Source organism: Macrotis lagotis, chromosome 1 (genome assembly GCF_037893015.1).
Source record: "Macrotis lagotis isolate mMagLag1 chromosome 1, bilby.v1.9.chrom.fasta, whole genome shotgun sequence".
In the NCBI taxonomy this organism is placed as follows: domain Eukaryota; kingdom Metazoa; phylum Chordata; class Mammalia; order Peramelemorphia; family Peramelidae; genus Macrotis; species Macrotis lagotis.
In genome coordinates, this window is record NC_133658.1 from 827,152,584 (window position 1) to 827,169,024 (window position 16,441).

The 16,441-nt window shown below is 35.8% G+C and overlaps 1 protein-coding gene across 1 annotated transcript in view; it reads right to left on the reverse strand.

Annotated features, from left to right (window-relative positions):
• INTS6 (integrator complex subunit 6) overlaps positions 1-16,441 on the reverse strand; it is a 104,713-nt gene that overhangs the window by 34,324 nt on the left and 53,948 nt on the right. The window contains 3 exon segments of the mRNA XM_074217178.1: positions 1,187-1,341; positions 1,869-1,994; positions 11,069-11,252. Of these exon segments, the coding sequence (XP_074073279.1) occupies positions 1,187-1,341; positions 1,869-1,994; positions 11,069-11,252 (465 nt within the window).

The following is a 16,441-nucleotide window of genomic DNA, read 5'->3' on the forward strand; positions in this document are numbered from 1 at the left end:
CTCTAAATCACAGTCCCAGATGTGTCACAAGGAAAGAGAAACAGAACTAAAGAAAATAGGATGAGAAGAGGAAACTGATCTAGACCAAATCAGAGGTCCAGGCTGTAGGCAAAACAATTATGAAAACATCAAGGGAATGATCCTCAAGAAAACTGAAAAGGGGAAGTGTAACAAATTCTTGGAACAATCATAGACCTTTCTTTATATGAGGTAAAGAGAAAATATCAGAAAAAACTAATTCCTATGCTTACTTTCCAATCTGTACACAATTGATCAGTTACTGGCCAGCCACTTCAAACCATGCGTTCTACACTCCATCAACCATATGCTTCCCTCATCATACTATATATTACTAATGAAAATGGAAATTCTATCTACCTTGCCATAAACTTAAATATACTATTTGGCTGGGAGTAACAATGTAGACATTTTGGATTTAATAGAATCAATTATAAATTACTTGTTTTAATCTATGAAGTACCTTTGAGCAAATTCTAAGGTACTAAAGAATACGCAAAATTATTTATTTAGTATTTTTTTAACTTACTGTGTCAAATACGAGATCACATCAAAACATGTTTCCAAAATGACATTATTGAAAGGAATATATATGAGTAGATATACATGTTTATATGTCTATGTTCATTCATTTTTCAGGCATATCCAACTCCATAACCCCATTTGGGGAATTTATTGGCAAAAATACCACAGTGATTTGTCATTTCCTTTTGCAGTTCATTTTACAGATGAAAAAACTGAAGAGGGCAAGTGGCTTGGCCCAGGGGCTCACAGCTAATAAATACCGAAAACTACTAAATATTAAATAAATACTGAAATTGAGGCTTCATGTTTAAAATCCAGATCTAAGGAGAATACTTCTGTATTTGTGATTATATATCCAAATGTCAAAAATAAAAATCTTAAGCATAGTTTCTGAAATTAAAAAAAATTATCCTTTTCAACAATTATTTTATAATGATTAGTGTACTAATTAATTATCCTTTAAAAGCTTATTATGGAACTTTGAATACCTTTCTATTAGAATAAATATATTTATCCCTCAAAGAGAATACAGTTTACTTGACTTAATTACACATAATGACTATCTACAATTTAAAATTAACATGATGTAACAAGAAGAGATTTATTTTCACATGCTACTCAACACACTGTTTCTGACACTTACTAGTGTTGGAGAATTTTGATCTGGCCAAAAGGATTCTGGAACAGGCCAGTGACCTATTGGAACCCCAGTTTTAGGGTTTGGTCTGACGTAAATAAGCTTATGACAGCTGTGCCAAGGTTGCGATCCAAAAGGTCTTGATAGTTCTGTCTGTCCATCTGTAGTTAAGAGAGTATAAGAATTTATCATTAAAAATTTGACACATAAGTATTATAGTTACCAAATCTGGAAAGTATTTCAAATGGATCACCTCTATTAGCAGCTTTCAGACTTTTGTGGTTAAACAGCTTAGAGCTTAAAATTTTGCCAGTTGAGCTTTATCTTTTTTACCCACTTCAAAAAACTGTAAAAATCTAATTTATTATAATTATTAAAATTAATTTAGACTCTTAAGAGAGTGTCTAGATGAAGGCTGCCTACAAGCAGAAGTGGATCTAATAAAGTCAAGGCTCATCCCTAACCTTTTGAACCCAACAAATGAACAGACTTTTCCCTCACTGTCAGTTAACAGATAGGCTGTGGCCAAATAAGTCAGTCCTTCATTATCTTATTTATAGAAACATTCTCTCTTGGTCACCATTAAAATTTTAACATCTCAGTATATTGTCATAACAAAGTAATTTCTCAGTTCTAATCTTACAATCAGTGATGTTTACTTTAAAATTCTACCAGGAAATCACAGTACCTTCTATAGGGGAAGGATCTGGTCCTGCTTTTTCAAAGTTTATCACCACCCCACTCTGCACCTTCTGCACCAAGGACTCCAGACACTGATTTAGCATTCTTGGAGAACACACAGAATATGAGCGGCCTGAAATAGACAAACAAAACAAAAATGAGTTAGCTATCAAAGTCCATGCCTTTACCAGACACAGCCTCCAAGGCAGGGACCAGGCCTTTTCTCATCTGCCCCCTTCCCTGAGCCTAACACCCTACTCTGCACAAAGAGGGTACTTAATGCTGATTATTGACATGACCATCCCAATTCTGATACTCCTGACTAAGTCAATTGTAATTCATCTAATAGATTCTAAAAACAATCAGAATATTCATACAACATATACTTTAGAAAATTTTACTAATTTTTAGAACTGCAATTGTGATCTCTCCATAACACAATCCTATCACAAATTACATACAACTAATACAAATCACAAATATTATATGAAGTAATATATATTTCCTTTAATGGCTACATAATAATTAGATTACTTCTTTTTAATTCCTTGAAATATAAAAAAAACTTAAGAGATATTAAAGTTGGACATATTCAATTAAACTCAACATCTACCATGTCAAGTATATGCACACCACTGGGTGGAAAATACCAAGTTATCAACAAATAATAATTACATAACATCTTAAGGTACAGAAAATGTTTCGTCACAAAAATCTGGCAAGTTATAGAGTGGGACCATTTATCTTCTTTATGTAAGAGGAAGCTGTACCTCGGAGAGAAAATTCTAATAAAAATTTACATTTAGATAATGTTCTATGGTTGGCAAAGTGCTTTCTATACATTATGTCATCTGATCCTCATAAGAACTCCATGGCGGAAGTGCTACAGATATTATCCTCATTTAAAAGATTAGGAAAAGGGGTGGCTAGGTGGCGTAGTGGATAAAGCACCGGCCTTGGAGTCAGGAGTACCTGGGTTCAAATCCGGTCTCAGACACTTAATAATTACCTAGCTGTGTGGCCTTGGGCAAGCCACTTAACCCCATTTGCCTTGCCAAAAAAAAAAAAAAAAAATTAGGAAACCTAAGGATCAAAGAAGCTAACCAACTCAACCCAAGCCACAGATAATGCCTGAAGCCTCTAATTTATATGTATCAGAAGAAAAATTTTTCAAGTCTTTAAAACTACTCCAGGGTGGAATATGCTGCTTCTGAAGATGAGCTTTTATTCTTTATTAATGGGTCTTTCAACTAAGAACAAATGACTACTTGTGTAAGAATTTCTTGTGCAGATATAAATTGGCCTGCATGACTCACAGAAGTTCCTTCCAATTCTTAGATTCTATGATAAAGCTAATAATAAATGACAATAGTTAAAATGTATATTCATGAATAGTAGAGCATTTATTAAGCAGTCACTATGTGCTTAATAATCCTGACTGCCTCGCATCCAGGGCCATCTCCAAGTCATCCTGATTCATATCTGACTATTGGACCCAGATGGCTCAGGAAGTGACTTAACACAGCACTCTCTCACTCAAATTCAATTCACATGCATGTCATGGCCTCACCTCCCTGAGATCATGGTTGTTTTCTTTGTGCTAGTCACTGTGTTTAGAGCTGGGGATATAAATCTAAGCAAGCAAGGTGATTCTTGTCTCTAGATATTTACATTCTAATGAGAAAAGATAACCCACCAGAGTGAAGCTGGACATGAAGGTTTACCAAGTCCTTTCCTAAAATGACCCATGATGTATCATATCCCCCATGTATAAGACACATCCTTTTTTCGAAAAAATTGGTGTCTAACAATTTGTAGATTTTTTTTACTTGCATTTCCCACTTTTTCACACTTTGTCTTTATGCTTGTTGCATATCTTACTGGTATATTAGGTTACTTTTACCACTTCTGTCCAAAAATGGCTCAGAAAAGATTTTCATAAGGTACTGAATTTGAGAGTTCAAAGTGATCCAGTTTGCAAAAGTGAATGGAAATCATGCTGCTGAACATCAATTTGGTCCTCCTCCAACTGAAAAAACAATCTGAGACTGGCTATAGGAAGAAGAAACCCTATCAAAAATGCCACAGCAGAAGGCCACAAGAGGCAAATTAGCAAAATGCCCTGAGTTAGAGAGGGAATTGAAAAGATGGATTAAAGAACAAAGGGCCATTGGAATTTCTGTGTCCACAAAGTCAGTTCAGCATAAGGCAAGAAGAATTGTTATTTACCGTTTTCAAAGGAGGACACAATTGGAACTAAAGTCCATGCACCAGACCAGAGCAAAGGCAGAAGTACGATAAGAGCCTCTCCTGAGATAGTGATTTGTTAACAAACACAGATGAGGACAAGCTAATGGATGGGAGTTTTGACAGTGATGAGGAGTTTTAATAATTTTATAATAATAACTATGTAAATAATGGTTTTTTCAAATTTCAGGCCCCCCAAAGTAACGTGTGTCTTATACAGGGGGAAATATGTGATGCGCTCCCTCCATTTTGCAAATGGAAAAACTGATACTAAGACACTGTCAGAGTCAGAACTAGGACTCCAACTGAGGCAAGATTCCTTTAAAAGTCAGTCCTCTTATCAGTACACTGGAGGTTCTTAACTTTACGTGTCTTCTGGTGAAGACATAGGATTAAAAAGGAAAATAATTATATTGAAATACTATTATCATTTTTTTTTGTTTTTTTGCAAGGCAATGGGATTAAGTGACTTGCCCAAGTCACACAGCTAAGTAAGCATTTAAGTATCTGAGACTGGATTTGAACTCAGGTCCTCCTGACTCTAGGACTGATGTTCTATCCACTGTGCCACCTAGCTGCCCCCAAATATTTTTTCAAACAAATTCAGACCCTAGGTTAAGAACCACTCTACCATATCATTACTTTCAGACTACAGAGGACTTTTATTCATTGCACTACCAAAAATAAATCATTGACAGAACATGAAGAAGGCATTCAATGGTATTTCTTAAATTAATGGCGGTCACTTTTTATCTCAAGAGTTAACTTCAAAAAAAGTTAACTTCCTTTGAATCCCTTCAGCTTCTGCTTCATTCATATGTCATTTAACTCTAAGACAAGTTAACATATGAAGAATTAATGGCAGCTGAGATATACATACACAAATACTTGGATATATATATTGTAGAGGAGATTCCCCTCCCCAATTGAGATATTTAAACTTTAAGCACCACCACACATAAATTCCCACATTGCATTTTTAACAAATTCTTTGAAGGATGCAACTATTTGAAACTCTAGGAAAACGTAAAACATCACACTAGATCAAATAATGAACCAGAAATCCATTAAGGAACTATAGTAAGTGGATTTCATTGACCTCAGAGTTACACAAAAATGTGTTCTAACAGTGCACTGGCAAGAGAAGAGAGGGGCAGACCCTCTTCTTACTCGGGCAGATTGGCCAGACACATATTGCCTCAAGTCTTGACATCCAGAGACTGTGAGAGTATCATCCAAAAAACAAGGGCCCAGTAGAGACAGGAACCATAACAGAGGTCAGTTTGGGCATGGCAGCATGAAGACCAAGACACCCCAGACCCTTAGCACTCTGTACCTCAAATATGAAGAAAGGTCTAACCCTAGGAGATAAATTTTAGTGCAAGTACCTAATACAACAAGAGGAAAAAGATAAAGATTTACAATAAAAAGAAAATATACCTTATGAAACTAAGTAATAAAAATAAATTACTTTTAAAGAAAGAGAATTCCTGAGGAAAAGACCAGAATTTAACAAGAACTGTATGATGATAGGCAGCATTAGTATGCCACTTTAGAGTTAGCTCTCAAAGCACTTTACACATATCTCATTTTATCCTCATCACTCTTGAAAGTAGGTACTATTACTATAATCATTATTTTACAAGTAAAGAAACTGAGACTGATAGAAATTAAATGACTTGCCCAGTCACACAGTTGTTAAGACTGAGGATAAATGTTAACTCACATTCTCCTGACTCCAAGCCCTGGATAACATCCACTGAGAGCCCTCACTGCCTCATAAGATAAAGGGGCAATATTCTAATATGGGGAGAAGTTAAGATGCCTTCAGAAGTGTAATGTTTCCAAAGTGTATCTAAAGAGTTAAATAAGAAAAAGAGGATTTAAGAGTGGACATGGTTCAATAATGAGGGTTTTAAAGGCAGAAGAAGGCAAAAAGAGGAAGAAGCTTACTACTTCTCATAATTGAAGTGCATGAGAACTGTTCAGTGATTTCAATCATTTCCAATTCTTAGTGACCCCACTAGGCATTTTCTTGGCAAAGATACTGGAGTGGTTTGCCATTTCCCTCTCAAGCTCATTTTAGAAATATGGAAACCAAGGCAAATAGGGTTATGTACCTTTCCCAGGGTCACAAAACTAGCAAGTAGTTAAGGCCAGATTTGCACTCAGGTATTCCTGACTCCAGGTCTAGCACTGCCGCCTAGCTTACCTGCTGGAGAATAAGTATGCAAATATGGATGAAGGGATGATAAAGGAGAAGAATCAGATGAACTTTACTCATATGAAATTAAGGATTTAAATAGGAATTAAAATAAAAATAAAAAAAAATGGTTGATCAGATTACAATAAATGAAGTTAATGTACCATAATTATGTCGCAAGAAATGATAAAAAAAGGGGGCAGCACATAGAGCACCAGCCCTAGAGTCAGGTGGACCATACTTCAAATGTAGCTTCAAACACTTAATAATTATTTAGTTCTGTGACCTTGGGCACAGCCTTGCAAACTCCCTACCAATAAAAAACAAAGACAAAAAAAGGTGATTTCAATGACCCCTGAGAAGCAGGACGTGATGCAGAGTAAAGTGAACAAAAGCAAAATAACAATTTATATAATGACACTATTAAAAAAACAATTTTTAAAGACTATAAATAACAGCCTAATCAAACTAATGACCAACCACATCTCCAGAAGACTAGAATGTTCATTTTTTCACTTGGTCATTATGTGATTTGTTTTAACTGTGTTTATGTGTTACAAGGTCTGTTTATTTTTCCCTTTCTGCTTTAAGATAAAGGGAAAGAATTTGAAGGGTAGTAATGATAGAAAAAAGAAATTTTTAAAAGCGTTATTAAATTATTTTTTAGAAGTATACCCAGGGAGCGGCTAGGTGGCACAGTGGATAAAGCACCGGTCCTGGAGTTAGGAGTACCTGGGTTCAAATCCGGTCTCAGACACTTAATAATTACCTAGCTGTGTGGCCTTGGGCAAGCCTAACTTAACCCCATTTGCCTTGAAAAAAGCTAAAAAAAAAAGTATACCCAGGAGAACAGAAAGGTATCACAAGCAAAGCAAGATAGTTTTGAAAATAATGGGCAGAACATAGTAAATTACTTTTTAAAGCAAGGAATAATAATAATAATAAAAGAGATAGTTTCAAAAATAATCCTCCTTTTATGTTCTGTCATGTAGATGAAAATACTCATTCTTTTGTAAGAATAACACTAGACAAAGGGGAATATACATTTAAGTAAATATTTGCAGGATAAAATTAATGGATCATAACTTGAAAAGCCTAGGAATCTGAAAATCTGCCTAATAATCATTAATCCAAACCATATCATTTTAGTTGTAAAGTCAAGAGGCTGTGTCCTTTTCACAAATACAGTCAATATTAGTTGAAAGACATGATATTAAAGTTCTTAAAGACATGATATTAAAGTTCTTAAAGTTGTCATAACTTATGCATTTAGTATATATGACCTTTAACAAAAAGTTATTTTGAAAAAATACAAATATACGAGTGAATAAGGAAACATAAACTCAAAGACAGCTTTGCTCAGAGGTCTGGCCTGGAGTTCACTGGGTATCATGGGGGGGAAAAAGAGTTCAAACTAATAAATTTAACTTTAAAAAAAAAAATCAAACAGATTGGGAACTAGAGCTACTATATTCACATGGTGGTTGTGTTCCACAAATTGATGGATGCCTATGTGGTAGGGAGGGGGTCGGACTGGAAAGATGGGTAATATTTAATAACAGTTAATAAAATAATTAAGTCTTAAACTATAGTGACATCACTGGTGTTGCCAAATTCATATCAGACATTGCTACTATTCCACTGAGACTTGTTTCATTATAATTCTACACTTATTAGTTAACTACTGGTCCTATAAACATAAAACCTTACTTCCCTGCAACTTCTAAATAGTATATTCCCACTTTCCTATAACTTTAGACACTTTCTTAAATATTTGACTGTTACCACTATGCCAAAATGCATTAAATAAAAATAACCTATACCTTTAATAACCTTTTAAAGATATTTATGAAGCAATTTTAACAGAACACAAAATGCCAAATCTTCAAAGCTAAAACTTCATGCAGTTAGGCTAACAAGAGTTCCTCTCCACCAGAGTAGACATCTGAATAGAAAAACACAGCCCAGAACAAGGCCCTCTAAATGTGTAAATTCTAGAGCTGCACTGTAATTGAGTCAAAGAAAGCAAAAGTACAAAAGTTCTAATTTTTCAAATGAGTTAACAATTTAAATGATGGATCTAAGTTAAGAAAAATCAGGGTTAAGCATTTGCTCTATTTCCATCACTGTCAGTGTAATGAGAAGAATCTGCTAGATTTTGTAAATAATTTTCTTACATGCCCCAGTTCCTAAGAGTCTAACATACAGGACTAGGAAAAGTTGGAGATGCATGTTTGGGAGGGTAAACAAAAACTAGACCAAAAAAAAGTACAAGAGATAGCTAGTTAGCAAACTATAGAACTGGCAAAAGGGGAAGGGTGTGGGGGTGGGTACAAACATTTCTAAGTATCTACTGTACCACACTGTGTTAGGAGCTTTAAAAATATTCTCATTTGATCCTCACTACCACCTCATGAGGTAAAGTGCTATTATCATATCCACTTTACAGATGAGGAAACTGAGGTAGAGATTAGGTCATTTCCCCAGGGCCAAGCAGATAGCAAGTGTTTGAGGTCAATGTTCTGTCTGCCATCCAGCTAGCTGCCTAGGTGGAAGGGAGATTTGTTATTAGATAACCTCAGATTTCCTTCTGGTGGTTCTAAGATTATGTCACTTTATTGCATAATTGTTAATTTATCTGAACCTAGATGCCAAAGGTCATTCTTAATAGTCCTACAACTTTATACTAATTCCACAAAGAAAAGATTTTTACAACCTGCATCTGTGGCAAATGTACAAGTTAAAAAAAAATACATGTGAAGTAATATTACAAACACAATGAGCAATGAGATCTAATTAACTGGAAAAAAAGAAGAGACTGGTCTATATATGGTCTTCAAGCACTAAATTCTATGTCCTAAGTTTTCAAACATTGTGTCAGGCAGGACTGCAATTGACTCAGCACAATAAAAGACTGAATTTTTTTTTTAAATTACTAAATATGGGGCTGCTAGGTGGTGCAGTGGATAGAGCACTGGCCCTGGAGTCAGGAGGACCTGAGTTCAAATGCGGCTTCAGACACTTAATTACCTAGTTGTGTGGCCTTGGGCAAGCCACTTAAACCCCATTTGCATTGCAAAAACCTAAAAAAAAAATTATTGAATATGAATGTATAACCTCTAAGAGAAAAACAAGATGAAGATTGTGACAGGCAGCCCAAACCACACTTCTTTAAGGCCTGTAGTTCAAGAGCCCCGAGAATTATAGCTCCTTCCCAAGTCAGTGGTCCTTTTTCTAGGCAACTTGGACTCAGGAACCACAACCCCGATGAGCAAGTTCAGACAACAAAATCAACCACTGCCATTGAGAAGAAAGGTTATAGATATAACTAAGTAAACACCCCTCCCCCCCAGTCCATCCCCCTTGTGCCCTAAATACTATCTCCAGCCCAAGTTTAGGGAAGCACCCTTTATAGAGATTAGAACTGGCAGATTCCTCCTTCAGATGCTATCACCTCTTTAGTCAAGTACCAAACAAGAAAAGAAACTTGTCACCAAGGTCCTTTAGAACCATCAAATGGTTCATCAACAGAATTTGAAATGTTTTTAATAATGAAACTGGTACAAGAAATAATACTACTAAGGAGTACTGGGCCTAGACTGCTTCAGTCATAATTTGAAGGCTTTTGAGTTTTGGGGGTGGGGGGGGACGAGTTTCTGGGAATTCCTGCCTTTACTCTGTCATCTTGGCTCCGCCCCCTGGGCCTAGACATCTGACTTACAGAGGAAGCTTCCTTCTGTGTCTATTGCCTTCTCTCATGACAAAGTGAGGTTACTTGAAAGCAGAGATTCTAACTTTTTCTATTTGTATTGCCAGTGCCATTTCTAGCAAATGCTTAATAATTTTTTTACCCTTTCATTCCAACACACACACATACACACACAATTTAAGATGCCCATGGTCAAGTTGACAAACCTGACTTTGCATCTGAATATTTCAGCCAAACAATTCATGAAATTGTTAGCAAATATCTCCTGACCACTGAGACCATTTGAGTTATTTATTAATATCCACTTAGCATAGAAATTAAGTAGTCTGATTTTTTAAGTAGAGCTTATATCCTTGGATATCTTATTCTGAAAATATTTTCACAAAGTGTTCTGCAACTTTCCTCAATATGAGCATCTAAGTGGCACAATGGATTGAGCACTGGCCTGACAGTCAGGAGGATGGGAGTTTGAATTCATACTCAGACATAACACTAACTAGCAGTGTAACCTTGGGCAAGTCACTTAACCCTGAATGCCTAGCATCCAGAGCCATATCCAGTCATCCTGAATCATATTTGGTCACTGGACTCAGATGGTCCTGGAGGAGAAAGTGGGACTGGTGACTTAGCACAGCACCCCTTCACTCAAATCCAATTCGTGTACTTGTCATAGCATCACCTCTCTGATGTTGTGGTCTTCAAGAATGAAGGACAAACATCAATCATCATTGTCATCATTATTAATAATCTTTCTCAATGGTTTGGAACCAATAATCAACCTTTACAAGAAGTACTTCCTTATACCAAATCTAACTCTAATGCTTCTAATTTAGGTGGAAAGGACTCTTATTCTATATAGATTTGAATACTTCCATTTCTGATTAAGGAGCATGAAATATTGCTATTCAAAATCAGATTCGTTAAGTATTACAGCTTCGATATGGATATCCATGAAAGTTAGAGGCCTTCAGCAACTAGAGGCATTTTAAAATATTCTTAGGATAGCACTGACTAAGGATCTTTTTATTTTTTAAATCAAAAACCTTACCTCCTGTCACCTCACACATTGGAGTAATTGCAGAATCATCTAGCGGGACTCCTGTTAACTGCTCTGATTCAACAGCCATGGTGCCAGGCAAGCGCAATACTAATGCAAAGAGTCTCTGATCCCACCGGAAAGGTTCCTTGGTCAATTCACTTCCAGGCAAAGGTGAATTAAGAGGTAAATGGAGCTAAAAAGAAAAAAATATTACATTTTTACAGCTCAGATTTTATGTTACAAAATAACATTAAGATTCTCAAAACATAGCAAAACAGGAAATTAAATGCCGGGGGGGGAAAGTACTTTGCAAGCCTCACTTGGAGGACCTCTGCTGGGAAGTCTCAATTACTACAATGGTTTTGCCACCAAATAAATGTACCTCATCTCATTCAATTTTATGTTCCTGTACTGTTTGTGTAAATTTCCTATTTTTAAAGTCAATCATGCATTAAATACACTATTTACTTAAGAACATTGTGTAGTAAAGATTTTAAAGGTCAAAAATACTTCTATACTGTAGATAAAAATCAGATAAATTTAGAAGATGATTAATGTTTTTCACATTTAAAAAAGTAATGCATTTACCATCTCTCTACGGATACTTTCCTAAACCTAAAATAAAAGATTTTTGAACTTGAAAATTGGTAGTTTAGGAATAAAGTTGTTCTATATTATTAGAAGATCAAGTTTATCCTAATAATTTATTGATTCCTGGAGGATAAGTGGGAGTTAAAAGTGACAAGAAGCCACTCACTCTCTCCCCTTCCTGATAATATCTTCACTTTTTAAAATCCCTAATTTAAGAAAAGAGGTCTATTACAAGTTCTTTTATTGCTTTTTTCCCTATATACCATGGTAGGGAAGATTCTGCCATCAAGACATTTCACTGAGTAAGAGCAAAAGGCTGGAACCTCATTCTTGTCAGTTAGTGGCTATTGGATGGGATCAAACTTTCACTTATTGCCATCTGGCTGAGTCAGATGGCAGTGGCAGTGGGGAGCAAGAAAGAGAAAAATATGGTCCAGGTTATACTAGATGATCCCTAACTCCACAGGATCTTTGCTACTTCAAAAAGTAGTCAAAATCAATATACCATTTTTGTCACTCCCATGCTGCATCATCCTTGCACTGAAAATGCCAAGTGACACTGAGTCCTGACCCTTTGTGCCCCTCAAATACCACCAATTCTGTAATTTGGGAATAACCTGTATTTATTCTTGACTGGCAACAAAATTATAAATATAGGCAAGAAGCACTGGATAAAGAACTCTACTGACTAACATAGCAGCTCAGAGCACACAGTGCCTGGGGGAAAAAACAGTCCCTAAAGACTTTACTGCATTCAGGTCAAATGCAGAGAAAATACCAAAGTGAGAAAGAAAGCAAAAGTGATACTGGCATACAATATAAAGGAGAAAAACGGAATCAAGTATACATAAATATGTTTTAAAAAAAATAAGGAAAATTCAAAGCATAAATAATAAATAATGCAAATAAGTGATGTAAATGAAAGTAATCAGCCTGATACAATGCTAAGTCTCCACTAGGATATTCCCACAGACTACACATTTGAATAACTCAAAAGATAGAAAGGTCTAAAGATTTATTCATAACGCAGTAGTTGTCATTTCTTGGCCGTCTTCTTTCTATGTACTAATCAGGATTCTCAGAAATATGTGAGCAACCAATGGAAATAAGAGCCAAAAAAAGAGTAAAGGTCATTCTACAAATCTCAATCAACAAGCAGATACTAAAGTATCTATAACATCCCAGGGATTGTGTAAAGTGATAAAGACAAAAAGTGGAATCTTGCTGATCTTATGAAGCTTACATTCTATTGAAAGGCAAAGCATGAATATAAAACAATATAAATCGTAAACAGAAGATGATAAGGACTTCTCCCTACAGGAAAAAAATCAGGAAAAGCCTTGTACAGAGGATGGCATTTGGATCGAGTTTTGAAAGAAACCGAATTTTAAAATGCAGAAGGTAAAAACTAAGTATATTCCCAGGACAAGGGACAATCCATATTGAAGTAAAAGTACAAAGACAGGAGATAGATTGTCTTGTGTGAGGAACATCAAGAGTTTAAGACTGTAGCAAAAAATGAGGAGTAAAGTGTAATAAAAGTAAACTACAGCTAGGTTTTATGAGGCTTTAAATACCTAGAAGAGATACTAATATTTTATCCTGTAGGCATATAGACTTATACTTAAGGAATATAACTTTTGGCAGGTGTGAGAATGGATTGGAGAGCGAAGAGATTGAAGGTAGGAACATGAAATACAGGATACTGTAATGATCCAGGCAAAAGATGTAATTATAGGGCTTCAATTAAGATGACGGCCATGTGATTAGAGAGAAAAGGGATGGATACAAGAAATTTTGTGGCAGTAGAAATGTGAAGTAAATAGCTAATAAAGCCCGAGTGTAAGATTAGAAGTGGACCTGGAGTCAGGAAGTGGCATTAAGTGTCTTTAGTATCCAACTCTGCATGACCCCATTTGGGGAATCTTCAACAAATTCTGGAGTGGTTTGCCATTTCCTTCTCCAGTTCATTTCATAGACAAGGAAACCAAGGCAAAAAAAGGTCATTAAATGACTTGCCCAGAGCCATACACATATCAGGTTGTATGCTTAAAAAAAAAAAAAATCACAATTGTCAGTGGTATCATTTTGAAGTTAGCTTTTTTAATAAACTTTCAAAAATGGCTACATGCTAGGATAGTGAGTGCTTGAATTCTGATCTGGAAGACCCAAGACTCAGACCCAGTAGCTCTGTGAACCTATTTGCCTCAGGTTCCTCATCTATAAAATAGTAAACCACTCTAGGATCTTGGCCAAAAAAAAAAAAACCTAAATGGTGTCACAGAGAGGCAGACACAACTGAACAACAAAAGAAATGTCAAGATCTAGTAAGTGGCTGGATATGTCACAGGGTGAAAGACTGTACAGCTGTGGATGGCTTCAAGGTGGTAAACTTGGGTGACTGGAGGACTGGTGATGTCCTCAACAAACACAGCAAAGTTTGGAGCAAGGGTACGTCCAAGACACAAAAGGAGTTTTCTTTCAAAAAAGTGGAATTTGAAAAGTTGATAGGATGTCAAGTTCAAAATGCTCCAAAGGCAGTTGCAGATGTGTAATTTGAACTACACAGAGATACTAGGTCATTATTTTTGCTAGGTCACTAATGTTTTAGAGGTCTAAAACAGATTCAGAGCAATATTTTGGGAAATTTAAAATTCCCAAATCTTTATTTTTAAGCACAAACGTTCCTTAGCTCTAAAAAAACGAAATGATCAAGGTCAAAAATTCAATATACATGGAATACTGGGCAGGCAAACTTTGAAGCTATTTATACAATTAGTACATAAGCTGTAGAACCAAATCTCTTAACCCCAAGTCCAACCACTCTCTATCCCAGCATGTGGCTATTTTTGAAAGCTTTTTGAAAATGTGAACTTCAAAATGATACCACTGACTATTGTGATTTTTTTTAACATTTAAGAAGGAATATCATTTTGACTTGCAGCTTTGCTCATAACTAAGCACTTTCAAACTAAGAGATCTAAAGAAGAGACAATTTAGAACATTTGCTGTTTTAAAATCAAAACATTATAGAAACTTGCAACTACAACCTTTTAAGGTTTGGAATGATATCATTGGAATGATAAAATGATTTCAATGTGAAATAAGTCACAGATTCCTACAAAATCCTCCCAATTTCCAGGGATCCCAGAGGTCACCTACCTAAACAGGAATCCACTCTATCCAAGCAGACAATTAAATCTTGCTCCAAAATCTTCATTAAGGAGGAACCGATCACCTCTTGAGATGGAAGGTTATTTTAGGCAGTTTTAAGTGTTAAATCAAGGTTTTGCCTAAGAGTAAGCATAAATTTAACTCTGCAACTTCTATCCACTGCCGTCTCTCATCTTCCAAGAGCAGCCCTTCAAAGCACTCTTAAGCGACTTGCTCTTTTAGCATGACATTAAAGCCCTTCATCCATTTGATTTGTATATCCATAAATTTCAGGGCCTAAAGCTGAACACAATACTCGAGATGTAGTCTGACCAGGCTAGACTCAGGATCTCTCTTAAACAAAGGCCAGGGGGCAGCTAGGTGGTGCAGTGGATAGAGCACTGGACCCGAAGTCAGGAGTACCTGAGTTCAAATCCAACCTCAGACACTTAATAATTACTCTTGGTCAAGCTACTTAACTCATTTGCCTTGCAAAAACTTAAAAAAAAAGCCAAAGTTACGATTTTCTTGACCACTCATCATTCTGCTGACTCAGACAGAGCTTGCACTTTACTTAAATCCCTAGATCATTTTCAGATGAACTACTCTCTAGCCATGCTTTCCCCATTTGTAATACAAGTTTTAAATCCAAGTGTATGATATAAATATTTATCACCATAATTTATCTTAATTGATTTGCCTCAATGTTGAGATCTTTTTGAATTCTGATTATCACCCTGTATTATTAATGTCATCTGCAAACCTGTTAAGCATGCTGTGCCTAGACCTTTAGAACAGGACTGAGCACATCTAAATCCCTGAAGCCCTCCTGTGGAGACATTCCTCAGAGCTGACATTAAAACACTAATGTCTTCTTTAGATGTAGTCAGTCATTCATTTAAATCAAAATTCATTTAACTGCACTAATAAACTAGTCCACAGCTCACTGCCCAGAATTTCTACAATAATATGAGACTTTTTCAAATGTTTATAAGATTTAGGCAAATTTTATTGAGAACATTCCCTTTAACTTACTAGTCTACTAACTATCAAGAAAAATAAGTTATTTAATATGGTACGAACTGGCTTTCATGGATGTCATATTGGGTCCTTGTGATCTCTAGAACTTTATACATCTTACATTATCATTAAATGTCAAAGATGAAAATTTTAAATTTAATTTTAAGTAATATATACATATATTTAATAAAAATAAATTGATTTTTTTAAAAAGGGAAGCTGTATGGGGGGGGGGGGGGTAAGGCAATTAAGTGTCTGAGGCTGGATTTGAACAAGCCCTCCTTGACTCCAGGGCCAGTGCTCTTCTACACTGCACCACCTAGCTGCCCAAAGGACAACTGTATTAATAAGATGGGCATAATCCAAATCTAAACCAACATTGTCCTTTTCCAAACACTTCAATGTCTAATATCCCTTAAAACTGCCTAAAATACTCTTCCATCTCAAGAGGTGATCGGTACCTGCTTAATGAAGATTTTGGAGCAAGATTTGATTGCTTGGATAGAGTAGATTCCTTGTTTAGGTAGGTGACCCCTGGGGTCCCTGGAAATTGGGAGGGTTTTGTATGAATATCTGTGACTTGTTTCACATTGAAGTCATTTTATCATAACAAAGATT